General features: G+C 39.0%; 1 protein-coding gene across 1 annotated transcript in view; it reads left to right on the forward strand.

Moving 5' to 3' along the window:
- The window catches only part of LOC140507337 (uncharacterized), a 39,742-nt gene extending 14,778 nt beyond the window's left edge, over positions 1-24,964 (forward strand). The window contains 3 exon segments of the mRNA XM_072615450.1: positions 555-1,321; positions 1,406-2,706; positions 24,364-24,964. Coding sequence (XP_072471551.1) covers positions 555-1,321; positions 1,406-2,706; positions 24,364-24,964 — 2,669 coding nt within the window.
- The last annotated feature ends 1,492 nt before the right edge of the window (positions 24,965-26,456 follow it).

The following is a 26,456-nucleotide window of genomic DNA, read 5'->3' on the forward strand; positions in this document are numbered from 1 at the left end:
CTTGTGCAGCAATGCCTCTAAAATGATATTACAGACTTACCAAGTGTCCCACTTCCATTGGGCACTTGTTTAAAGTACTGGTTACAAAGTGCTCTGTATACATACTTACAAATAGAAACAAGTAAAGGTGTGATAATAAAATGGCTTCCCTTTACAAAAACATAAAAATATAGTAGAGAAATGTTATCAGCTACTATGGAGAGAGCACATCTAGTCACAAGGTTTTAGTTTGGTCTTAGATGCAAGGATGTTGATCAAGTCACTAGCTGTCTGAGCTCATGACCTGCCTTGTGAATGTAATGGATCTCATGTAATTTCTTTGAGGATCCAGTATTAATGTGTGTGAAGCTCTTTGTATGTCAAATTATCCTGGGGATGTGAGCTAGAGGCATTTTCAAACGATTAATTCTGCCTGTTTAAATTGGAAAACTCTTCCCTTTCCCTAGGAAATAGTCAATCAACTTATTGCTAATGGAGGGAAGAGGATATACTTATGTATATGTGTATAAATACAGTGAATACAGTGAAATGTTTGTTGTTTTCCTCAGATGGAGAGATGAGCCTTGAAATGCAGGAGACTATTGCCAAGCTGGACATTTCTGTGGAAAAATCACGACAACAGAGATTCACGAATGTTGGTCAATGCCACCGCAATTTGAGAGAAATCTGTGACTCTGACATCAAGATAGAGAAAAAACAAAAGAGTCACTGTGAATTTGATAATGATGGGAAGAATTTCAGACAAAATTCAGTCCTAATTTATCGTAAGAAAAGGACCTCAGGGAATGGCTGTTCTCAGGATAGTAAAAATAGGAAATGCTTTACTGAACAGGTGAACCTTGTTGAATCTCGTGAGAAACCTCCCGAAGTGCAAACTTATCAATGTAGTCAGTGTGAGATGGCCTTCAGTTTGAATTCAGACCTAATTAGACACCAGGAAAGTCATACTGGAGAAATGCTTTATACATATGATGAAAGTGAGAAGTCCCTTAGCCATAATTCAAAGCTCATCGACCACCAGAAAATTCATATGGGAAAGAAAAGTTATGGATGTGATGAATATGGTAAAGATTTTAACGGACAATCATCACTTATTCACCATCAGAAATTTCATACTAATGAAAACCTACATAAGTGTATGCAATTCAGTAAGGTGTTCAGGCAACAGTCATCCCTTATTTCCCACCAGAGAATTCATACTAGAGAGAAATCTCATGAGTGTCTTGAATGTGGTAAAGCTTTCAGTGAAAACTCATCCCTTATTGTACATCAGAGGATTCACACTGGAAAGAAACCTTATGAATGTAATCAGTGTGGAAAGGCTTTCAGATGTAGCTCTAACCTTGTTCTCCATCTGAGAATCCACACTGGAGAGAAACCTTGTAATTGTATTCAATGTGGAAAGACTTTCAGATACAGTTCTAGTCTGGCTAAACATCAGAGAATACACACTGGAGAAAAACCTTATGAGTGTAACCAATGTGGAAAGACTTTCAGACAGAGCTCCAGTTTTGCTGAACATCAGAAAATCCACACTGGAGAGAAACCATATATATGTAATCAATGTGGAAAGACTTTCAGATGCAACTCCAATCTTGCTCTACATCAGAGAATCCATACTGGAGAAAAACCTTATAAATGTAGTCAATGTGGAAAGACTTTCAGACAGAGCTCTGGTTTTGCTGAGCATCAAAAAATTCACACTGGAGAGAAACCATATGAATGTACTCAATGTGGAAAGGCTTTCAGATGCAACTCTAATCTTGTTCTACATCAGAGAATCCATACTGGAGAAAAACCTTATAAATGTAATCATTGTGGAAAGACCTTCAGACAGAGCTCTGGACTTTCTGACCACCAGAGAATCCACACTGGAGAGAAACCTTATGACTGTAATCAATGTGGAAAGGCTTTCAGATGCAGATCTAGTCTTGCTTTACATCAGAGAATCCACAGTGGAGAGAAACCTCGTGAATGTCATGAATGTGGTAAAGCATTTATTGAACACTCTTCCCTTATTGTGCATCAGAGAATCCACACTGGAGAGAAACCTTATGAATGTAATCAGTGTGGAAAGACTTTCACACAGAGTTCTAGTCTTGCTCTACATCAGAGAATTCACAGTGGAGAGAAACCTTATAAATGTAACCAGTGTGGAAAGACTTTTACAAACACATCCAACCTTGCGCTACATCAGAGAGTCCACACTGGAAAGAAACCTTATGAATGTAATCATTGTGGAAAGACTTTTACACAAACCTCCAATCTTGCTGAGCATAAGAGAATCCACACTGGAGAGAAACCTTATGAATGTAATCATTGTGGAAAGACTTTCAGATGCAGCTCCAGTCTTGTTGACCATGAGAGAATCCACACTGGAGAGAAACCTTATGAATGTAATCAATGTGGAAAGGCTTTCAGATGCAGCTCCAGTCTGGGTAAACATCAGAAAATTCACACTGGAGAGAAACCTTATGTCTGTAATCTATGTGGAAAGAGTTTTAGACACAACTCCAGTCTTGTTCTACATCAAAGAGTCCACACTGGAGAGAAACTTCATGAATGTCATGAATGTGGCAAATCTTTTAGGGACCACTCATCTCTTATAGTTCACCAAAGAATCCACACAGGAGAGAAACCTTATGAATGTAATGTATGTGATAAAACCTTCAGGCAACAGTCATCCCTTATTTCCCATAGGAGAATTCATACTAGATAGGAATCTTATCAATATAATGAATGAGGAAAGGCATTAAGATAGACTATAAAGCTTGTGAAACATCAGAAAATTCATTCTGCTCATGAGCAACCTCTTGCTTCACCAGACACCTAAACAACTCAAATTTCATATTGTGCATAAAGCCCTATAAATGTAATGAAATTTTCCCTGAAATACTATTGCTTTTCAGTTCTCAGTAATATTCCATATTATTCATATATAGTAACTTCATCAGAGATTCCCCAATTGATTAATACTCACTTGTTTCCTGTTATTTGTTGATACAAATAATTCTCATAAAAATATTTTGCTAACTGTTGGAAATTTGTTTCTGTAATGATTTCTTTAGGCTAGTAGGTGGCACAGTGGATACATTCCTTTTAGAGTCACAAGACCTGAATTCAAATTCAATGTCTGACACTTGCTGTGTGACCCTGGGCAAGTCACTCAATCTACTACCTTAGTTTTCCCCATCTGTAGAATGTATATACTAATAACATCTACCTCACAGAGATAATGTGAGAATCAAATGAGATTAATACCTGTAAAGCACTTTGTAAACATTAAATAACCATTTAAATGCTAGCTATTATTACTCTTTACAGTAATAAATTTCATAGTGGAATCATTGACTAAAAGTTATGGACAATTTAGTCACTTCAACTATAATTCAAATTGATATTCAAAACAGTGTGGAGGAAGGCAGTATGTTGTAATGATGTGGCACTGGGTTTAGAGTCAGGAAGACTTGGATTCAGATCCTGCCTCAAATAATTGCTAGCTATATAATTTTGGGCAAGGAATGACCTTTCAGTGCCTCAATTTACTGCTATCTAAAATTAATAAGTTGTGCTCAGTGATTTCTATGGTCTCCCAACTCTAAATTTCTGTGCCCATGAAAAGTGCCTTCATATATCTCTTTCCAGAGCCTTTACCAGTATTCTAGGAAGAAGACCTAGCAGGACCAAATCTGAAACACCAGTACAGACTATTTTGTAGTGCTTAAAAATAGAAAACTTGAAAAACTGAACAGATCAGGTACATAATGTACAAAAGAAAATAGGGGCTAGAGGCAAGATGGTAGAGTGATACCAGCATGCTTGCCTAGCTCTTGCAATACACCTCTCTTTAGCAACTTAAACAAATGTACCTAACACATAATGAGAAAAAGAGACAACAAAAATTTCAGCAAATCATTTTCATGGCTCTATATAGCCTAGGAAGACATGAAAAGAGGTCCCACTGGAGTGGGAGCTGTCTGGGAGCATGACACGATGGAATTGGCATTAGCTAATGGCTTTGGAGTGACAGCAGAAGAGGCAGAAAACTGTACAAGGGACTGTACATCTTGTCAGAAAGAGATGCCAAGGGACCTCTGAGCTATTACTGGGCATAGGATTAGGAGACCGTTGACCACTATGTCACTCATTACCCTGCTCCTGGTCAGAGTTTCAGGTAGAGAGGTTCAAGTTTGTAAGGGACCAGGGGCCCTACCTATGTAAAAACAAGAGCACAGATTAAGAGGCTAGTGATCATATCTTACCCTGAATCATACTACTTTGGAAGCACTACAAATAACCCCATAAAACTAGCAGTAAACACATCAGGACATAAAATACAGAGGTTTGGGCCAGATATCCACTGCAGTGTTGTCAACGTCCAACTCTAACATGAAGACCAAAATCAAAAAATAGGCTGGAAAAATGAGCAAACAACCAAAAAGAACCTCACCATAAGGAACTATTACGGGGACAAGAAAGCTCAAGACTCAAGGACAGAAGTTGACAATGTCTTGAAAACATACACAGACAACCTCAAAGAAAGATGCAGATTGAACACAAGCCCAATAAGAATTCTTTGAAAAGCTAAAGAGATTAAAAAAAGCAAGACATTTTAAAAAATCAAATAAGAAAGGTACAGGAAAAATTGGGGAAACAAAGGCAATGGGAGAACATTACGTCAGGAGAACAAACAGTTTAGTTTAAAAAGGAGCAAAAAATACTGAAAAAAAATAACTCCTTAAGAAGAAGAATGAATCACATGGTAAAAGAGGTACAAATTTCACTGAAGAAAACAACTCCTTGAAAATTAGAACTAGTCAAGTGGAAGCTAAGAACTCCAGAAGACATTAAGAAACAATAAAACAAAGTCAAATAACTTTTAAAAAATATGAAATATCTAAAAAAAGTGACTTCGGAAAGAGATCATGGAGAGTTGTTTTAAGAATTGTTGCACTACCTGAAAGCAGTGATCTAAAAAACGGTGCCTAGACATCATATATCAAGAAATTATATAGGAAAACTGACCAGATATAACTCATAACCATGGTAGAAATTGAAAGAATCCACTGATCACCTCCTAGAAGAAATCCCAAATGAGAACTCCCAGGAATATTCTAAACAAGCCCCAGAACTCTAAAGTGAAGGAGAAAGTGCTACAAGGAACCGGAAGGAAAGAATTCAAATACCACAAAGCCATAATCAGAATTCCACAAGACTTAGCAGCCACTACTTTAAGAACTAGAGAGTTTGTAATATATTGGAGATGGCAAATGAGGTAGCATTAAAACTAAGAACAACCTGTACAGCAAAACTCAGTAACAATCCTACAGGGGTAAAACGAATATTTAATAAAATAGAGGATTTTGAGCATTCCTAAAAAGTCTAGAGCTGAATAAGAAATTTGACATTCAAACACCAAATTCAAGAGAAGCATTGAGGTAAATATGACTTAGAAATCATAAGAGACTTGAAGAGGTTAAATCATTTTCATTTCTATGTGATGTACTCTTTAAAAAGTTTGAGAGACATAATTTCTGGGTAATTTAGTCATTTTATTAATAAGCCAGCATGTTTATTAATAAAAAGATAATCGTTTGGCTGCCTCTCTCTTAGACTAAAGATGCCTGAGGGTGGCAATCCACTCTGATTGCTTAACAATTAATGTGAGAATGAATATTACAATAAGGGGCTGAGAGTGACAGCATGGTACTCTTGGACAGAAAGCCTATCCCTATACTCAGACCACCCCAAGTCTTGAACAATCTAGATAAAGAATCTATATCCCTCACCCAAGAGTTTAGAGTTAGTTGGGTAGATCAGCAATACCCAGAATGAGGATATTGTTAATCCTATCTCCCATCAGCCCTGTCCTTGAGAGATTGGATAAGGAAAAAGGATGGGAAAAAAGCTGACTCCAATTTTAATAACAGACTATTAATATGAAAGAAAAATAATCACTTCTCTTATTTCTCCATTTGATTTTATTGAGAGGCACAGCCTCCTTACTGAATCACTAACTGATCTGACAAACACTTCTTCATGGGGAGAGAAAGTGAGGGGAAATTGGAAAGATGGACAGATGCTTTGATAAAATAAACGGGGGCAATCCCCTTTATCTTACAGATAAAAGGCATAAAGGGAAAAAGTAAACAGTAATAGAACTGTGCACTTCATAGATGTCTCCATCTGTTCATATGGAAACATCTGATGCAGTCCTGCGGTTTGGGTGTGCTCTTCAAGCAGTTCTTTGGTTCACTTGTAGAAATTCTCTTCTCTGCTAAATGCTAAAAGTTTGCTACAAAATTGGTCTTAGCGTGATTTTAAGTTTACTTTGCAAATAACCAGGTCAGATAATGAAAGTTAGCTCAAACCTTATGTCTCTATTATTAGACAATTAAATTTGCAGTCTTTTAGACCAGGGAATTTACATTTCCAATTGTCATGCATATGTGTGTATATGTAAATGTGTGTGTGTGTGTGTATGAAACTCAGAAACAAAAAATTAGAACCCAGTTTTTAGACCTGGCATTATTCATTCCCCCATTAGGATGAAATTCTACCAAGGAATTATTAACAGAACACTGTTTATAAGAAAATGAACTCTAATACAACAATGAATTCATTTAAAAGTTGCCAGATTAACTTCTGTTGCAACAAAAGGTTATGGAATGAGATACATACATTAAGTAATGGATTTCAAAAGAGTGAATATCAAGTAAGTTATTTATAATAAATTATTTTCAATTTTTATCCATGTTCAAATGAATGACTCCTAACAAAAGTGGATGTTTCTTTAAGGCATTTACAAGATAGACTACAAGCCATACTTCTTTTTAGATAACTAATTGTGCTGATATTACTTTTATTAACACAGAGCGGCAAAAGTTAAGATATCAATCTCACTGAATAGCAGAATTATATCCTGGTTTCATAGTCTTTGCATCTATTGCTTAATTGTCCCCATACCATTTTGAGAAAGTAAAGGACCTTAACCTATACAGGGACATACAACTAGTAACAGGTATGAAGGCTAAATCCTTAATCAGTTGTTCTGAATATAGAAAAGACTAAAATTCCAGGCCAACAAGCTCAAATCTTGGACCTGAATCTCACTATAGTAACTCAGATGTAGTTCAGTATTAACCCAAAAGATAAAGATCTAATATTTTGTCCATTCTGATCATATCCCATGATTATAGAAATTTGCCATAAAAGATGAGGAACATAGTTACACATTAAGGGAATGATGCTTCTGTAACTTCATGTCAGTTCCAAGTAAAAGTTATATAGATAGCCAATTGCATTGAACTAGGCTTAAAGTCAGCCAGGTGGGATATTTTCCATTTGAAAGGAAATGTCATACTGGGGAAAGTGAGTCAGGAAAACCTTATCTCAGCCAATGCCAACTTTTTCCATGAGAACTCCATCTGCAATTCGTGGATATAAACTGGCATTATGAATCCCTAGTTTAACAGCATTCCTTGATGATCCTATGTAGAGTTCGACTCAGAATAATATCAATTAATAGTCCCCAAAGGTCTTAAATAGCAAGTTCCAATAATCAGAGCTTCAACATAACTGTGAAAGATCACATATCCTAACCAACAATTATTGACTATAATCTCAGATTGGTAATAGCAAAAGATTTATCATGAAAAATAACAATTTATCTTGATGTAACTGGCACTCATGGTAAGTAGACGCTTTTTTATCCCTAGGTTCAACATTACATAAATGATTTTGCTTTAAAATGCTTAATAGCAAACATCAAATGACTTGGAATGGGATATATAAATATAACAACCCCCAATTGTATATACAATACGGCTTATATGAACCATTATCTGTAGTAAAAACATGTTCAGTTATTAACCGTGTTCAAATGGAAAACATTATGACTCTGAGAATCCCTTTAAACAATGTGAACATCTTTCAGGAGATTCTTAAGTAGTTTGCATGCATTTCTACACATATTCTAATCCCAGATTAAATAGCAAACATAAGTAAAATCAGATTTCCTGTTAAGATGATACAAGATAACTTATAAGTTACTACTCTTCATTATCATAATTGACTGTACTGAAATCTTGTTTCTTAAAACATAAACAAAAGAGGCCCTTGACTTTAACCTCACAACTTAATAGATTCATATATTTGTTTCACAAGCTTCTTTACCTTTGTCTAAAACAATTTTCCAAATTAAAAGTCATACTCTCTTTCTATCCTGCTACTCGTCACCTTTTAGAACTTGGAGAGAGTGAACACTTAATTTACAAATCAAGAGAGCTTCATGGCTTATAAAAATAGCTTTTTTAATGATAATACAGCATACATTTTAAACATAAATTACTGAATTCAAAAAGTGATTACATTTGTTTTTGTTGGTTGTTGTCCTTCGTCTTCAAGGACCAGAATGACGTCGCCATGATAAAGTAAAATTTCAGTGTGTCCGACTGTGACTGATCAGACCAATAGGTGCTTAGAGTGCTCTACCATAGGTTGGGCACAGATAGTCCATGTGAATATTTGGGGTGCGTATCTCAAATTTGCTCATCCTGCATTTACTTTGTGCTGTCTCAATTCTGCTTTGCTCAAAGAGCACAGCAACCTTTCTGATGTGGGCATGCCATGCTGAATGATCCTGTGCCACTGTCTCCCATGTCAAATCCAAAGTTCTTGAGAGAGACCTTGAGAGTGTCCTTGTATCGTTTCTTCTGGCCACTATGTGATCGCCTGCCCCATGCGAGTTCTCCATAAAATAGTCTTTTTGGCAAGCATACATTTTGCATTCGAACAACGTGGCCAGTCCATTGGAGTTGTGCTCTCTGAAGCATAGTTTGAACACTTGGCAGTTCAGCTTGAGCAAGGACGTCATTGCCTGGTACCTTATCTGCCAGGTGATCCTCAGAATCTTCCTAAGACAGTTCAAATGAATTGATTTGAGTGAATGGATTGTAAGATTACATTTAAGGCTATGATAAAAAAAAGACCCTGATTAAAGTGTTTGAAAAGACAAAAAAACGCATTGCCCTGATGTCAGATATGTTGAGGTGGGAGGGTAGGGCAAGACACTTCCTTAGATTTAATTGAAACATAATCTACAAACTTTAGGTTTGCAAATCAATTGCACCTGAATTCATCAAACTTTGGAGTTATCAGAAAAAAAACATCCTTTTGCTTAACTTAGCTCTCTCTCATCAGCCCTTGCCATCTTTGGACTGCTTGGTCTAGAGCTTTATCAGTTGCTAAATCCAAAGAAAAAACTTGGCATTTTACTGAGAGATACCTTCTCTGATTCCACTTCCAAAACTGTAAACTAACAATCGAAAGATAAATCTTTAAAAACGCTCCCTTTTAAACATAATCTGGCAGAGTCTCACCCTGCATTTTCAGTTCCCCTGCCTAGCAAATGCTGGCCATATCCTAAAGAAATAGACCAAAAACATGCAGAAATAAAAGTTGAGTAAAACTACTTTACTTACTTTTTACTTACCTTTCTGTTTTCTTAGTTTACAGAAGATTTTATTTTTTGCCATATACAATTCTACATTTGGCTTAATTCCTCCTGAAAAATATTTAATTCCTTCCTTTACTTAAATAGTTTCTTTTATACACACAGCTTAATTTATATGTAACCTCCCCCCCCCCCCAAATTTGAAAGCAAAGAATGTAGCTTTAGAGATTCTCTCACAGGGTAGTGACCCAGATAGCCTTTTTTTTTTTCTAAACTGACCTATTCCTGCAAAAAAATTCAGAATATATTGCTAGTACTTTGAGGTCTTATATGAATCAATTGGATTTTCCTTAGCTGAAGTCCAAAATATCCTGAGTTTTCCACTTGACCCTTTACTGTGTGCACTTTTTTTTTCCCTTATCTTCCTACAGCTTACTTTAGGGGATCTCATTCAAACAGACACATCAATTACTGTGTAGTGCCCTGTATGGTTCCCTGCTGTGAAAGTTAGAAAGCTGCAACTATGCAGCAAAAAACCTAATTACTGGTGAAAGGGAGAGTCAGATTACAACCAGACTCTCATCAGAACTCCCAATGTGGAGAATTCATTATGTGGGTCTAATATAAGGAAGTTTTTGTTAAGAATCTAGGGTACAAAGCTCTGGTCTCTTCATTTAGCCACTAGAACTGTGATGTGTAAAAAGTTCAGGAGACATAATTTCTGGGTAATTTAGTTATTTTATTACTATATAGCTAGTATGCTTACTAATAAAAGGATGGTCATTTGGCCATCTCTCTTAGACCAAAGACAGTCATGGCAGTGGGCTCATGTCTTATATGTCCATTGGAAGAGGGGTGTTCCCAAGGGAGGCAATCAACTTTGATTGGTTAATAATTAATACAAGAATGAATATGACAAGGTAAGTGAACTTATCCACAGCATCAAAACTTCTCCATGTGCTGTAACTGATGGCTCCACTTAAGGATGGTGTGGTGGTGACTGATGAACCATTGGTTCTTGCACTATACAATTGGTCTATACTCAGACCACCCCCAACCTTGGGCAATCTAGACAAAAAATCTATATCTCCCACCCAAACCAGAGCTAGTTTGGTGGATTAACAATACCGAGAATGAGGAGAATATTAATCCCATCTTCCACCAACCCTATCCTTGACAGACTGGACAAGGAAATAGGATAGGGGGAAAAAAGCATGGGTCTCCTCAGTTTTAATAATTAGCCATTAATGTGAGAGATATGTATTCATTTCTCTCAGTGGGATAATGATACATGTAGCTTCTCAGAACTCTTATGATCATAAGGGTGGTCAGAAGGAAACTGCTTATACAGAGGGTATGGGTGTGACTCTATTGTGTTGGGATGGTCTCAAAAGAAGAAGGAAGAGTATGAAAGAGGGATGCACTGGGAGAAGGGGGAAGGGAGAGGAGAAATAGGGACATTTGTCTTATAAAAGGTGTACAAGGAAGAGTTTTTTTGACGGAGGGAAAATTGAACTGGTTCAAGGTGGAAAGTATATGTTTGTGTGTGTGTGTACACACATATATACATACACAAAACACACTTGTGTGTATATGTATGTACACCCCCCCCCCCCATATATTATACATACACACACACAAACACAATTGGAGTAGTAGGAGGGAAGGGGCTAAGCAAATGAGTAAATCTAACCATAAAGGAAACAAGAAAAGTCAGGAGATGAATAGAATTTTAGGAAAGTTAGATATGATAGACTTCTGGAGATATTTGACTGTGAATACATCTATTTCTCAACTGTTCATGGCAGAGTCATATCTAGTGACCATGGATTAGGGTATAAATACCTCACAACAAATTAAAGAAGCAAAAATATAAAATTCATCTTTTTTGGACCATAATACAGTAAAAATTACATTCAGTAAAAGGCATTGGAAGCATAAATTAAAAATCAAGTAAAAGTAAATAATATAATCCTAAAGAATTCACACCAAACAGATTTAAAAACAATAATTTCATGGATATAATGATAGCAATGATACAGCATATCAACACTTGTATGATGCAACCAAACTAGTACTTAGAGAAAAATTTCTGTCTCTGAGCACTTACATCAGTAAAAGAGAGAGAGAGACAGAGAGAGAAAAAAACAGGTCAATGAATTGGGCAAGCAACTAAAAAAATCCCATTAAAAACAACAAATTAGAAATATCTAATTAAACACCAAAATAGAAACCTGAAAATCAAAGAGATTAATAAAATCAAAAGATGAAAAGCATTGTACTAATAAAAACTTATAAAATATGTAAACTATTGACAGTTTGGTTGAAAAAAGAGAAAACATAAATTAACTCACATCAAAAATGAAACAGGTGAATGTGCCAACAATGCAGTGAAATGAAAGCAATAATTATGAGCTATTTTGCCCAATGATGTACCAAGTCAACTCACAATCTACATGAAATAAATATTTAAAAATATAAATTGCCCAGATTAATAGAAGAGGAAATAGGGCATTTAAAAACCCTGTCTTAGGAAAGTAAATGAAATAAATCATAAATGAGCTCCCCAAGAGAAAACCCTAGTGATCAGATGGATTTACAAGCAAATTTTATGGAATTCTACGAAATATTTAAACAGCAATGGCAACACCATAGAACTCTTTTGAGAAAAATTATGTAAGGGAGGAATCCTATCAAATTCTTCTATAACACAATTATGGTTTTGACACCTAAACCAAGGAGTTCAAAAACTGAAAGAGATCTACAAACTAATTCTTCTAATGAATTTTGATAAAAATTTTTTAAATAAAATACTAGCAAGGTCATAACAGCAACAAGTCACAAAGACCATACTCTATGGCCATGTTAGATTTATAACAGGAATACAGGACTCATTCCATATTAGGAAGAGTATAATTAATTATAACAATAACAAAAATATCAAAAATTATGACCATAGCAATAGATGCAAAAAAAGTTTTAGACAAAACACAATGAACTCATATGATTATATGAATAGATGCAGAAAATATTTTTGACAGAATTATACCCATTCCTATTAAAAAGAATATAAAACTATACAGCTAGCTAGTGCAGTGGATACACACTGGGTCTGATGTTAAGAGGACCTGAGCTCATATTTAGCATACGGCACTAGCTGTATGTCTCTGGGCAAGTCACTTAACCTCAATAGCCAAATAATAATAGAAAACATAGGAATAAGTGGAGATTTTCTTAAAATGATAAGTAGTACCTGTCTAAAACCAATATAAAGTATTATCTACAATAAGCATGAACTAGAAGCCTTTCTAATAACACCAAGGGTGAAATAAAGAAATCCACTGTAACCATTACCATTGAATATTGTACTAGAAATCCTAGATGTAGTAATAAGACAAAGAAATTGGAGCAGCATGTATAGGCAGTAAGAAAAGAAAAGTATCACTTTTTGCAGATGACATGACTTAATTAGCTAATACTAGAGACTCAACTAAAAATTAGTAAAAACAACAACTTTAGCAAAGTTGCACGATGCAAATAAAACCACTGAAATTATTAGCATTTTCATATATTGCCAACAAAACATAGCAGGAAGAAATAGAGAAATTCCATTGAAAATAAATGCAGGCAATATGAAATACTTGGGGGTCTACCTGCTAAGATACACACAGGAACTCTGAACACAATCACACAATACTCTTCATATAAATAAAGGCAGAGCTAAGGAAGTGAAAAAATATTGATTGCTCACGGGTAGGCCAAGTCGATGTAATAATGATGGTGATATCACTAAAATTAATTTACTTATTCAATGACATACTAATCAAACCTCCAAAGAATTTATAGAGTTATAAAAATAACCAAATTCATCAATAAGAATAAAAGCTCAAGAAAAGGAAGGGAATCAGTAGGGGAAAAAAGATGGCTGGAAATACCAGATATCAAATTATACTACAGAGATATCATCAGAGCAATTTGATACTAGATAAGAAAAAGAGGGGTTGATTAATGGAAGAGATCAGGTACATAATACATAGAAGCAAATGAGCACAATAACCAAGTGTCTGATAAACTCAAAGATCTCAGCTCTTGGGGGAAGAGCTTATTACTAACTTATTAACAAAAAAAAAAAAAAAAAGAGAAACCTGGAAAGTAGTCTGGCAGAAATGGGCATTGACCAACATATTATGCTATATTCCAAGATAAGATCAAAATGGCTAGGTGATTTAGACAAGTGGTGATAATCATAAACAAATTATTGGACCCTGGAAGAAACTACCTGTCAGATCTATGGGTAGAGGAAAAACTCATGACCAAACTAGACTTAGAGGTTCTGAGATCAAATGGGTAACTTTGATTACATAAAATTTAAAAGTTTTTTTGTAAACAAAAACAATGCAGCCAAAATTAGAAGAAAATTTGGAAAAGGAGAATTTTGTTTTTACTTTAGTAAACTCTTACATGTCCCCCAGTTGATAAATGGTCAAAGGGTAGGAAGGCATTTTTCAGATAAAGAAATCCAAGCTATTAATATTCATATGGGAAAAATGGTCTAAATCACTAATAATTAGAGAAATACAATGAAAATAACACTGAAGTACCACCTCACACCCATAAGATTGGCTAAGATAAAAGAAAAGAAACAATGACAAATGCTGTTAGGGATCTAGGGATAGAGGCACACTAAAGCACTATTGGTGGAGTTGTGAACTAGTCTAATCAATCTAGAGACAGATTTGGAAGTATGCCACTAGAGCTATAAAAGTTTGTAGATCCTCTGACCTAACAACACTGGTATTTGGTCTATTTCCCAAAAAGATCAGAGAAAAGAAAAAAAAAGATTCATATGTACAAAAATATTTCTAGCAGCTCTTTTTGTGGTGGCAGAGAATTGGAAACTGAGGGAACACTCATCAATTGGGAAGTAGATGAATAATTATGGTATAAGAATGTGGAACATTATTGTGGCATAAGAAATGAAGGGTTTTTTTTAAAAAAGAAAAGGTTGATAGGACTTGCATTAACTGATGCAATGTGAAGAACCGATGAACAGTACCTGGAGAAAAATGTTCACAATAACCTCAATATTGTAATAATGATCAATTGTGAAAGACTTAATTGATCAATATAATGATCCACCATATCTACAAAAGATTCACAATAAAAGATGGAGTCCACATTCGTATAGTGTATTGATAAACTCAGAGTACAGATTTAAATTTTTTCCTTTCTTTATTTTTCTTCCTTCCAAAACATGGTTAATTTGGAAATATATTTTGTATGAATTTTTATGTTTAATGGGTATTATATTTCTTACCATTTGAATGGGTAGATGAGGGGGCAACTGGAGGAATGGAATTTGTAACTGAAAATAAAAAAGAAAATAAGTTTAAAAATGAGGGTTGTAACCTTGTGTTTTAATAAATCAGACTACTGGGCCAGGTGTTATTAATCACTACAAAATGCTGGAAACAACAATAACAAAAACAAACAACAACACCCAATCCCAAAATGCAAAGCAGTCTGACAGAATTTTGGTACAGAGCAACATCTCATACTGTATTCTAGATTAGTTCTAAATAGATATGTGACTTAGAGTAAAAGATCACCTCAAATAAATTATAGGAACCATGAAGAAGATATGTTTTGCAGTTGTGGATATGGGAAGTATTCATCACTAAACAAGGGATAGGGAGAATCACATAAAATTAAATGGGATGTTTTCATCAAATAACATCTCTCATACATCTTAATTCTCAAGGGTGGCAATTAATTGGGGAAAAGATATACAGCAAATTTCCCTGATAAAAGTGTCTAATCCAGATGTATAAAGAGTGGTTGAAGATTTATAAAAACAAGCTATCCCCCAATAGACCTGTGATCAAAATCTAGGAATAGGCAGTTTTCAAAGGAAAAAATACGAATAATCATATGAAGAAATGCTCCACATTTGTCATCACTAAGGCAAATTAATAACAATTAGACAGCTTATAAGATTGATAAAGGTGATAGAATACTAAAATAACAAATATTGGAGGGAATTTATTCTGCTTGACTGCATATTTGTAATGAAATTCTTTTTCCTTTCCTTTTCACCTGTGAGATAGCAGGTTAAAAGGGGGAGAAATAAATGTATTTTTATTTAGAATAATATTAAGTTTTAAGAAAGTCTAAGCAAATATGCTCAAAATCATTAATAATCAGGTAAATGTAAATTAAGCCACTTGTGAGATTTCACCTCTCACTCATACAAATTGGCAATGTTAACAAGAATTGGAGGGGCTGGGAAAAGAGGCAAATTAATCAATTCCCTGTTTGTGAGGTGTGAAGCTTCCAGTCACTTAAGCTACCACTAGAGGGCGCATTCCCTTAAATCAAAGAAAGGACCCAAATACTTCACCCAAAGAGAGGACCCAAACACTTCAAAAAAAATTTTTTTATAACTCCGTTAGGAATAACAAGTGGAAACCAAGGTGTCACGCCCTATAATACGGTGGCAGCTGAATAAAAGTTGGTATATAAATGAATTTGAACATAAATATACTATAACAAAGATGATTTTGTTGAAACCTGGCAAGTGAATGGATGCAGAGTGAGGGGAGTAGTATTAAGGCAATAACTGGTAAAAATAACATTGTAAAGAGCCACAACTTTGATTATTGTACTGAGCAGCCACTGCTCCAGAGGACTCTGTGCCACCTGCTTCCTGACCAAGAAAGACCGTGGATACAACATGTTGAATGAAAAGTCATTGTGACAGCTCTATTTTATTGTTCTCTGCCAAGTGTATGGAACTACCTAGCACAGATGGGGAAGGTCCCTGATCATGAGGAAGATCTATATGAAAACATTTGTGATCGTGGATGTAGATTTGATTTGAGTTTGTCCTAGGAGGAAATTCTAATCTGGTCTCATTTTAGTGAGATGTATTCTCCTGTTAGGGTAAGTGTGATGTTTGACCCTCTATAGCTGGTTTGGCAAAGGAGAGAGCTTCCTCAAGTCTTTGTGAAGTTATGTCCTATGGAGCTCAGACGGGATATCAGGACGATTTTGAAACTGATGTATTGAATTTTTTAGTATTTTAAAATGAAAATCAAGCAATACGTAATACAAAATATTTCATGTGCAGCCTTTTCTTGTTATAAATGTATGGGGATATATACATACATGCGTATGTGTACATACACAGGTATTTAATATACTCATTTTATTTCATGGTTGTGAATTTTAAAATCTAAAATCTAATTTTGATAGTTTTCTTGAAGTCATTCTCCCTATTTCTTGAATATAATGAACTTTATTGTTCATTTTTCATGTAACATTTGATATGACTGGAGATAAGCAACACAAGAAAGGCTCTAAAATTAAGGAGCATACAAAAAGGCTGAAAATGACTGAACAACAAGTAGTTGGGGCCAGTCAGGTGGTACCATGGATGGAGTACTGGCCTGGAGGCAGGAAGATCCGCCCTCAGATCCAGCCTCAGACACAGTGTGTCTGTGTGAGCTGTGTGGCCCTGTGTCACTTAACTCTGTTTGCCTCAGTTTCCTTATCAGTAAAATGAGCCGGAGAAGGAAGTGGCAAAGCAGTCCTCCAATATCTTGGCCAAGAAAACCCCAAAAGGGCTCATGAAGAGTTAAATTGGACAGGACTGAAAGCAACTGAACAACAACAAAAGACTTCCTGGAGAAGGTGGGATCTTAGCTGAGACAGGAAGGAAGCCAGGAGGCTAAGATGATCGAGTGTCTCAGGCATGGGGGTGGCCAGACAAAATGCCAGGGAGATGGAGGATGTTGTGTGAGGAACAGTCAGGAGGGCAGAATCACTGAGAGAGGATGGACTAAGGTATAAGAAGACTGGAATGATAGAGTGGACTACAGAGACCTTTGAATGCCACATAAGTTTTGTATTTGCTGCTGTAGGCAATAGGGGGCCAGTATAGTTTGTTGAGTAGAAGGGTGCCACTGTTAGATCTTCATTTGAGAAAGATCATTTTGACAGTTGAATGGAGGTTAAATGGGAGTGGGGAGAGACTGGAGGCAGGCAGATCTTTCAGCAGCTATTGCCCTGGTCCAGATGTGAGGTGAGAAGGGTGTGTCCCAGGGTAGGAGCTGAGTAAGAGGAGAGAAGGGAATATTGGACCGATGCTGCTGAGGTGAAGTCAACAGGCTTGGACAACAGCTTGGGTGTGTGTGTGGGCAGCCAAAAATAAGCAGGTGAGGAGTTAAGCAAGACACCTAGGTTGTGAGCCTAAAGACATTTGGTGAGAGGCACCAGAGATTGAAACTGAAGGTCAGCAGGGAGAGAAAAGCTGGATAAGGAGATCTGAGAATCCTCAGCATGGTACAGAGATCACCACTAATCCAGGGGAGCTGATGAGATCCCCAAGTGAAGTAGAAGAGAGAGAAGGGGACCCAGAGCAGGGCCTGGTAGGGCATCCCTGGTCACAGGATTAGTGGGTGTGACCTGGAAAAAGATTGGCCCGAAAACCTGGAGAAGGTTAGGTCAGACAGGGAGGAGTCCTGGGAGAAAGGAGGGGGATGGACAGTCATAGGCTGCAGAGTGGGAAAGAAGTTCTTTTGAGACACCTTGAGAGCGTCCTTGTATCTCTTCTGAACACCACTTGAATGGTTGCCTTGTGTAAGTTCTCCATAAAACAGTCTTTTTGGCAAGCATACATTTTGCATTGGAACAGCTTGGCCAGCCCATCAAAATTACATTCTAAGCTGTACACTTTGAATGCTTGGCATTCAGACCTCAGTGTCTGGTACATTATCCTGCCAGGTGATCTTCCTAAGACAATTTAAATGGAAGCAATTCACTTTCCTGGCACGGAGCTGGTAGATTGTCCAGGTTTCACAGGCATACAATAACGATGTCAGCACAACGGCTCTGTTGACCTTCAGTTTGTTAGTCAGTCTAATACCTCTTCTCTCCCATACTTTGCTTTGGAAGTTCCCAAACCCTGAGTTAGCTCTGACAATGCGTGAATCAACTTGATTATCAACGTGTACATCCCTGGAAAATGCACGATCAAGATAAGTGAACTTATCCACAGCAATCAGAACTTCTCCATTTTTTGTAAACTCTTGGTTCCACGTAAGGATGGTGTGGTGGTGGCTGATGGAGCACCTGTTTTCTTGGTGTCAGTGGAGAGGGGCTTGGTGGAGTGACTACTAGAAGACTGGGAGGGGGGCGGGTTTCTTTGCTCTGTGTCCTTCTGCGGGGGATCCTCAGCCTCCAGAGCTACCTCCTGTCGGTCTTGCACCCCGAGATCCCAGTCTATCCCCTCCTCCATGGAGGGGACTCCAGGGACCCCTGGACCGCAGCTCGGCCTGCCCCCCTGCCCCAATGGTCCCCAAGGGGTCACTGTCACCTGAAAGTGGGGGGAAGGGTTGTAGGCCAAGAGCCTTGGTGTGTGTGGGGGTTTGTCCTCTCTGTGACATTGTGTGTTTTCTGAATTATTGAGGGATAGAGGGCACGGATAGGTGTAAAGTGGGGGGAGTCGATGCCAGGGAACCCCCGGCCCAGCCCAGACCTAGTCCGCAGCAGCCAGTGAAGTGGGAGATGGGGGGAGGAAAGCCCAGATCTAATACATGGGAGAAGCGAGTCCTGCATGGAGGCAGTTTCCCCGCAATGTGAATGTGAATGAGTCCATCTAGGGCTTGTCCTCTGAATGAATTTTCCATTATATTCCATTACATTAATTTCAGAATTTTCTTAGTCATTTGGGCCATTAATGGGTACCTCCTTTTCCCCAATTCTTTGTTATGCAGAGCTACTAAAATATTTTTGAACACTTGGGCTCTTTTCCTGTTTCTTTGATTTTGCTGGTGCACAGGACTAATAGAAACATTCCTGGGTCAGGAAGTATGAATACTTTAGGAACTTTTTGTGCACAACTCCAAATTGTTTTACAGAAATGACTGGGCCAGTTCCCTCCTCCACAAACAGTGTCAGTGTTTTCTAACACTCTGCAGACCTACCAATATTTGTCATTTTTCTTTCTAATTATTAGTCTTGGACAAGTGATTATAGGTCTACAATTTAAAAAAAAAATATGGTTGTTTTGATAGCATGAATTTCTTCTTGTAGTTTTCAAAGAAAGAAATCCACTTCATCAATACTGACAAAAATGCCCTTAATCACTAATAATTAGAGAAAATGCAAAGGAAAACAACTCTGAGATACCACCTCATACTCATCATATTAGCTAACATGAAAGAAAAGGAAAATGAAAAATGCTGGAGGGAATGTGGAAAAATAAGAATACTAATTGCCTTGCTAGTGGAATTGTGAACTAGTTCAACCATTCTAGAGAACAACTTAGAATTAGGCCCAAAGAGCTATCAAACTGTGCATACCCTGTGACCCAGAAATAACTCTCTGACTACTAGGTCTATATCCCAAAGAGATTAAAGAAAAGGGAAAAAGACCAGTAGGGTCTGGATGTCCTACTTCGGAAGAAAATTAGCGTAGCAGGGACAGATCTGGAAAAAAGACCAAGAGATTCTATTCAGAAGGAGGAAAGTCTGAGTCCAAGAATTGGGCTGAGGAGGGAGAGAGGTGGTGGGAGGTTGTTGGAAGATTCTCTAAGATGATCAGCTAATTAGCTGTAAAAAAAGAATCCCAGGGAATGTGTGAGGATTGGAAGTTCAATTCCATGTGGACGGTCTCGGGTGGGTAAAAGTGGGACTTCTAAATCTTAGAGTCTTACGAGGCCCTCCATGAACAGCGGGGATTCGAGAAGGTCAGACTGAGCTAGCTCGGCTAGGTCGGGTATTTCCGCCTCTCCCCGGGAGATACGTGATGGGTGGAGTCTCCCTGCCCTCGAGGTCATCCCGGATTGGGCACACCTGTTGTCTCCTAACAGGCTCGATATTGATATGTAAACTACGGGCAAAGGGCTTAAGTAGGTTCAGGAAAGCCGGAAAAAGCCTCTTGGGCAAAGGACCACGTGTGAGCTTACTAGGCTCCTCACTTTCCTCTCTCCTTCTCTCCCCTCCCCCTCTCCCCCCACTTACACTTCTACTTCCAATCCCTTATTGTAAGATCTTTGCCTCCTTGGGAGGTTCTCTTTCCCTCCTAAGGAAGAATTCCCCTGCACTTGTAACTAGACCCTGAAATAAAGCTCAACCCTTGTTCAACTCTGGAACGTCCTTTCTCTCATACGAGCATCCGGTTTGGCCAACCGAAGACCTCGGGAGGTGAGGTAAGAAGATTCGGGTAGCCCACAGGCCTCTAGGCTTGGCAGGTGGCGTCTCCAAACAGAGGACAGACGCGGATTCCTGGGTGTTTGGGGGAACACCCGGAAGGGGCTGTGAAAGAAGCGAGTCCCGAATTCTAGATTCGGAAGGAGAGAAAGAGGAGAGAAGCTTCCCAAACCCCTGGGAAAAGGGCGGAGATGGGGAATCTATTGCCAGTAACAAAGCCAGAGGAACAGGAGGTCTGGGCTGAGACACTTCACAGGGAATGCAGGGAGGCGGGGGTCACAATAGAGTTAAACGACCTCCGAGAATTTTGTAAAAGGATTTGGAAAGTTTCTCCTTGGCTCAAGCAGACAGGAATATCAAGAGAAAAATGGGGAACGGTCGGAGAGCAAATGACTGCATATGAGCAACAGTACCCTGGGGAGCTGGAGGATTTAGATTTCCGGATATACGGTGTAATTAAGACTCTTTTGGAAGGACTGGAGAGGCCAGGGCGGGATTGGAATGAGAGTGGAAGCGGGGAGAGGGGAGGGACGGAGGACCCAGGCAAGCAGAAAGTTAAGCGGAAAGGTAAGGAGCGTAAAGAAAAAATAGGTTCGGAGCTCCATCTAGCAGATGGAAAAGGCGAGGCAGGGGAGAACGTACCGTGCGTTCCCTCTGTGCCTCCTCATAACCTGCTCCATTGGTCAGACAGTTCAGGGCCACAGTCCAGTTTGGAAAAAGGAATAAGAAAGGCTATAGAGAATGGAGAAGAGGTAGGGACATTTCCTGTGCTAGAAATAGCGGACCCCAGCGTCCCCGGTGGGGTTCGAAGGAGCCACGTGCCTTTAGAGTGGAAGAGAGTGGCGACTCTTAAAGAGGCTTGTACCAAGCACGGCCCTAATTCACCCTTTGTTATAGCCATGCTTGAAACTGTCAGCGGTCAGTTCGTTCTGACTCCTAATGACTGGAAGAGCTTAGCCAGAGCCTGCCTTACCCCTGGGCAGAATGTGATTTGGGTATCAGAATTTTCTCAGAGGGTAAAGAGCACTACCAGTGGGCTAGGGGTTCAGGCCCCCCAGGAGTATCAACGATTTACAGGAACAGGGCAGTTTGAGGCTACAAGAAATCAATTACAGTACTCGGCCGCTGATTACGTCTTGATTGCCGGAATGGCTATTGCCGCCTGGAAGGTTATAGCCTCTAAGAAAGAGAGAGTTTCCCATGACTAGGATTACGCAAGGAAACAATGAGCCATTTACTAATTTTGTGGCCAGGCTGCAGGAGGCAGTAGGTCGAGATATGGGAGAGGAGAATCAAGGGAGACCAGTGTGGGGAATAGGAGGGTGCCAAAATACCTTAGAGACAATGCACCCAGTAAAGTGGGAGGCAGAGGATTGCCAAGGGACCGTATGGCTGTTGGTGATTCCAGGACTTAGTTTTAACATCTGGGGCAGAGACATTATGAGCCGCCTCGGGATGAAGCTATCAAATTTTTAGTAAGGGCCATTGCTGTTGCACTGGAGTCCCCACCCTTGAATTGGAAGTCAGACACCCCGATTTGGGTGGAGCAATGGCCTCTGACTCCAGAAAAACTCCAGGCATTACAAATACTGGTTAAGGAGCAATTAGAGAAAGGAAATATAGAGCCATCACAGTCACCCTGGAAGGCTCCTGTGTTTGTTATAAAGAAAAAATCCGTAAAGTTCAGGTTCCTTACAGATGTTAATCAAGCATTTTTAAGTACCTGGCAGCAGCTATACCAAAATAATCAGCCGCTATGCATTCTTATCAATTTTACCTTAAAGGCGATTCTCGCTAAACAAAGAAGGGGAGATAGAGATCGCCTAATACAATCAGAGCTTGATACAGCTGTCTCAAGGAACTCATATACTACTCCAGCTATGAGACATTTTAAGATACTAATATGGGGTCGAGGGTATGTTTGTGTCTCCGCAGGAAAAAGGAATGCGTGGATTCCCATTAGAAGGATCCGTAAGTGGGAACTGAGGTCGGAGGCGACGGAGACGCAGGAGGCGGAGAGCCCGGAGACCCCGGAGAAGGATCATGCACCACCTGAGTCTGCTGCTGACAGCTTTAACTTTACTGCCCAGAGAGAAAGCAGCCCTCGTCACAACCACAGACACTGCCGCTGACAGCCTTCAATCTAGGCATCCTTTTTTCGCCAGCTGAATGAGGACTTTGATATCACAGACTCAGACACTTGGGGGGGGAGGAGGTGACCAATTTTCCACCTGTATAGATCCATTTGCAAGATTAAGGGGGGTTGTGACGTGTAAGGCGCCTACACCAGCTGCTCCTCTTAAAATATGCTTTGGGATTAGTTGATTGCACTTCCCCTGTTGTAACTCAGCCATTTAGTTTCATCTTTGTTTTATTTGATGCCTCCCTTTGTCAGTTGTGCTAGCTGCAGATTTCTGTGTGAATGAAGTCTTGTTGTAGGGTACTCATAGGCTAAAGGCCTTCCTTAATCCACTCAGCCTCCAGCCACTGTTTGCTCTAGAGCCAGGTGCGCTCCGCGCATAACAAAGAAGGGGATATGTTAGGATTGGAAGCTCAATTCCGTGTGGACGATCTCGGGCGGGTAAAAGTGGGACTTCTAAATCTTAGAGTCTTACGAGGCCCTCCATGAACAGCGGGGATTCGAGAAGGTCAGACTGAGCTAGCTCGGCTAGGTCGGGTATTTCCGCCTCTCCCCGGGAGATACGTGATGGGTGGAGTCTCCCTGCCCTCGAGGTCATCCCGGATTGGGCACACCTGTTGTCTCCTAACAGGCTCGATATTGATATGTAAACTACGGGCAAAGGGCTTAAGTAGGTTCAGGAAAGCCGGAAAAAGCCTCTTGGGCAAAGGACCACGTGTGAGCTTACTAGGCTCCTCACTTTCCTCTCTCTTCTCTCCCCTCCCCCTCTCCCCCCACTTACACTTCTACTTCCAATCCCTTATTGTAAGATCTTTGCCTCCTTGGGAGATTCTCCCTCTTCCTCCTAAGGAAGAATTTCCCTACACTTGTAACTAGACCCTGTAATAAAGCTCAACCCTTGTTCAACTCTGGAACGTCCTTTCTCTCATATGCGCACCCGGTTTGGCCAACCGAAGACCTCGGGAGGTGAGGTAAGAAGACTCGGGTAGCCCACAGGCCTCTAGGCCTGGCAGGAATGGCTGTCCTCCGAATAGTAAAAATAGGGAATGCTTTCTTGAACATGTACACTTTTTTGAGTCTCATGAGAATCCTCCCAAAGTGCAAGCTTATCAACATAATCAGTGTGCGATGGCCTTCACTTTGAATTCAGACCTAGTTAGATACCAGCAAAGTCATAGTGGAAAAATGTTTTTTATATATAATGGTGAGAAGGCCTTTTGTTCTAATTCAAAGCTCACTGACCATGAAAAAATTCACAATGGAAACATGGATGTAATGAATGAAGTAAAGCCTTTAAGCAACAACCATACCTTATTTACCATCAAAAATTTTATGCTAGTGAATATCTTCATACTTCTGCTATGCAGAAAGACCTTCAGGAGACAGTCACCCCTTATTTCCCATAAGAGAATTCATACTAGAGAGAAAGCTCATGAATGTCTTGAATGTGGTAAAACTTTCAGTGAAAAGTTCTCCCTTATTAGAAAGAAACTTGAATGCAATAGCGGTAGGAAGACTTTCAGTACAAGATTTAATCTTGCTCAGTAACACAGAACCCACACGGGAGTTAAACCTTATGACTGTGATCAACGCGGAAAGACTTTCAAATGCATATCCAGCCTTGCTGTACATCAGAGAATCCATACTAGAGAGAAAGCTAGTGAATGTCATGAATGTGGCAAAGTTTCTAGTGAAAACTCATCTCTTATTGTACACCATACAATTCACACTGGAGAGAAATCTTATGAATGTAATAAATGTGGAAAGAGTTTCAGACAGAGTTCCAGTCTTGAAGTACATCAGAGAATTCACAGTGGATAGAAATCTTATAACTGTATTCAATGTGAAAAGACTTTCAGATGCAGTTCTAGTCTTGCCAAACATCAGAGAGTCTACACTGGAGAAAAGATTTATGAATGTTATCAATGTGGAAAGACTATCACACAAACTTCCAATCTTGCTGAACATAAGAGAATCCACACTGGAGAAAAGCCTTATAAATGTAATCAATGTGGAAAGGCTTTCAGATGCAACTCCAGTCTGTGTAAACCTCAGAAAATCCACACTAGAAAGAAACTTTATGAATGTAATCAATGTGGTAAAATTTTTCTGAGACAGTCGTCCCTTGTTTCCTATAGGAAAATTCATACTAGATAGAAACAGTGTCACTGTAACGAACAAGGAAAGACATTCAGATGGAGTATAAAGCTTGTGAGACATCAGAAAAATCAGTCGGCTCAATGTGGGAAGGCTTCAGTCAGAGATCATCTCTTTACATCAGACGATTGATACTGGAGAGAAACCTTAAGCATATGCTCAATGGGAACTGCCTAGACACCAGAATATTTAAATTGGAAAGAAGGCTTATAAAAGCCATGATTGTGGGAAAGCCTTGACATGGAACTCAAACTTGACTGTACATTACAGAAATGATAAGGATAAAACCTAGGGATCTTCTTAATAAGGGAATACCTCTTCTGTTAGTGCAGACCTGATTAGAAAACCATAATTTCATACTATGAAGCACTATAGCACAAAGTCCTATAAATGTAATGAATTTTTCTCTGAAATACTCTTTTTTAAGTACTCCTCAATAATACTCCATATCCACATACATATAACTTTGTTGGGATTGGAAGTTCAAATCCGTGTGGACGGTCTCGGGTGGGTAAAAGTGGGACTTCTAAATCTTAGAGTCTTATGAGGCCCTCCATGAACAGCGAGGATTCGAGAAGGTCAGACTGAGGTAGCTCGGCTAGCTCGGGTATTTCCACCTCTCCCTGGGAGATACGTGATGGGTGGAGTCTCCCTGCCCTCGAGGTCGTCCCGGATCTGGGCACACTATTGTTATCTAACAGCACGGTATTCAGATGCAAACTGTGTGGCTGAAGGTTAAGTAGGATTGAGGAAGCCTGAAAGCTCTCTTAGCACGTGAGGAGCCAAGAGGACAGTAGGCTCCGATTCTCTTCTTTCCTCTCTCCCCTCCCCCTCTCTCCCCGCTTGTACTTCTACTTCCAATCCCTTAAGATCTTAGCCTCCTTAGGAAATCTCCCCCTCTTCCTCCCAAGGAAGACCCCCTGCACTTGTAACCGAGACCCTGAAATAAAGCTCAACCCTTGTTCGACTCTGGAACGTCCTTTCTCTCATATGAGCATCCGGTTTTGGCCAACTGAAGACCTCAGAGGTGAGGTAAGAAGACTCGGGTAGCCCACACAGGCCTCTAGGCCTGACATAACTTCATCAGCAGTTTCTCAATTGATTAATATTCACTTGTTTCCTGTTTTTTGACACTAAAATTCTGATAAAATATTATAGTAACTGTTGGGCATCTATTTCATAATGATTTCTGTAGGCTGGTGGATGGCACAGTGGATAGAGTGTTGCTCTTGGAGCTGCATGACTTTAGTTAAATTCAGTTTTAGATGCTTACTAACCATGTGACCTGGACAAGTCACTGAATCTATTACTGCCTCTCTTTTCCCCATTTGTAGAATGTGTATACTAATAACACCTATTTCCAAGGGTTGGTGGGAGGATAAGATGAGGTAATCATTTGTAAAGTTCTTTGTATGCATTAAGTCACTATTTAAATGCTAGCTGTTATTATACTTTGGACAAAAAGTCTGGTAGAGTCATTGGTTGAAAGGCA

The sequence above is a fragment of the Notamacropus eugenii genome, chromosome 5, assembly GCF_028372415.1.
Source record: "Notamacropus eugenii isolate mMacEug1 chromosome 5, mMacEug1.pri_v2, whole genome shotgun sequence".
NCBI lineage: Eukaryota > Metazoa > Chordata > Mammalia > Diprotodontia > Macropodidae > Notamacropus > Notamacropus eugenii.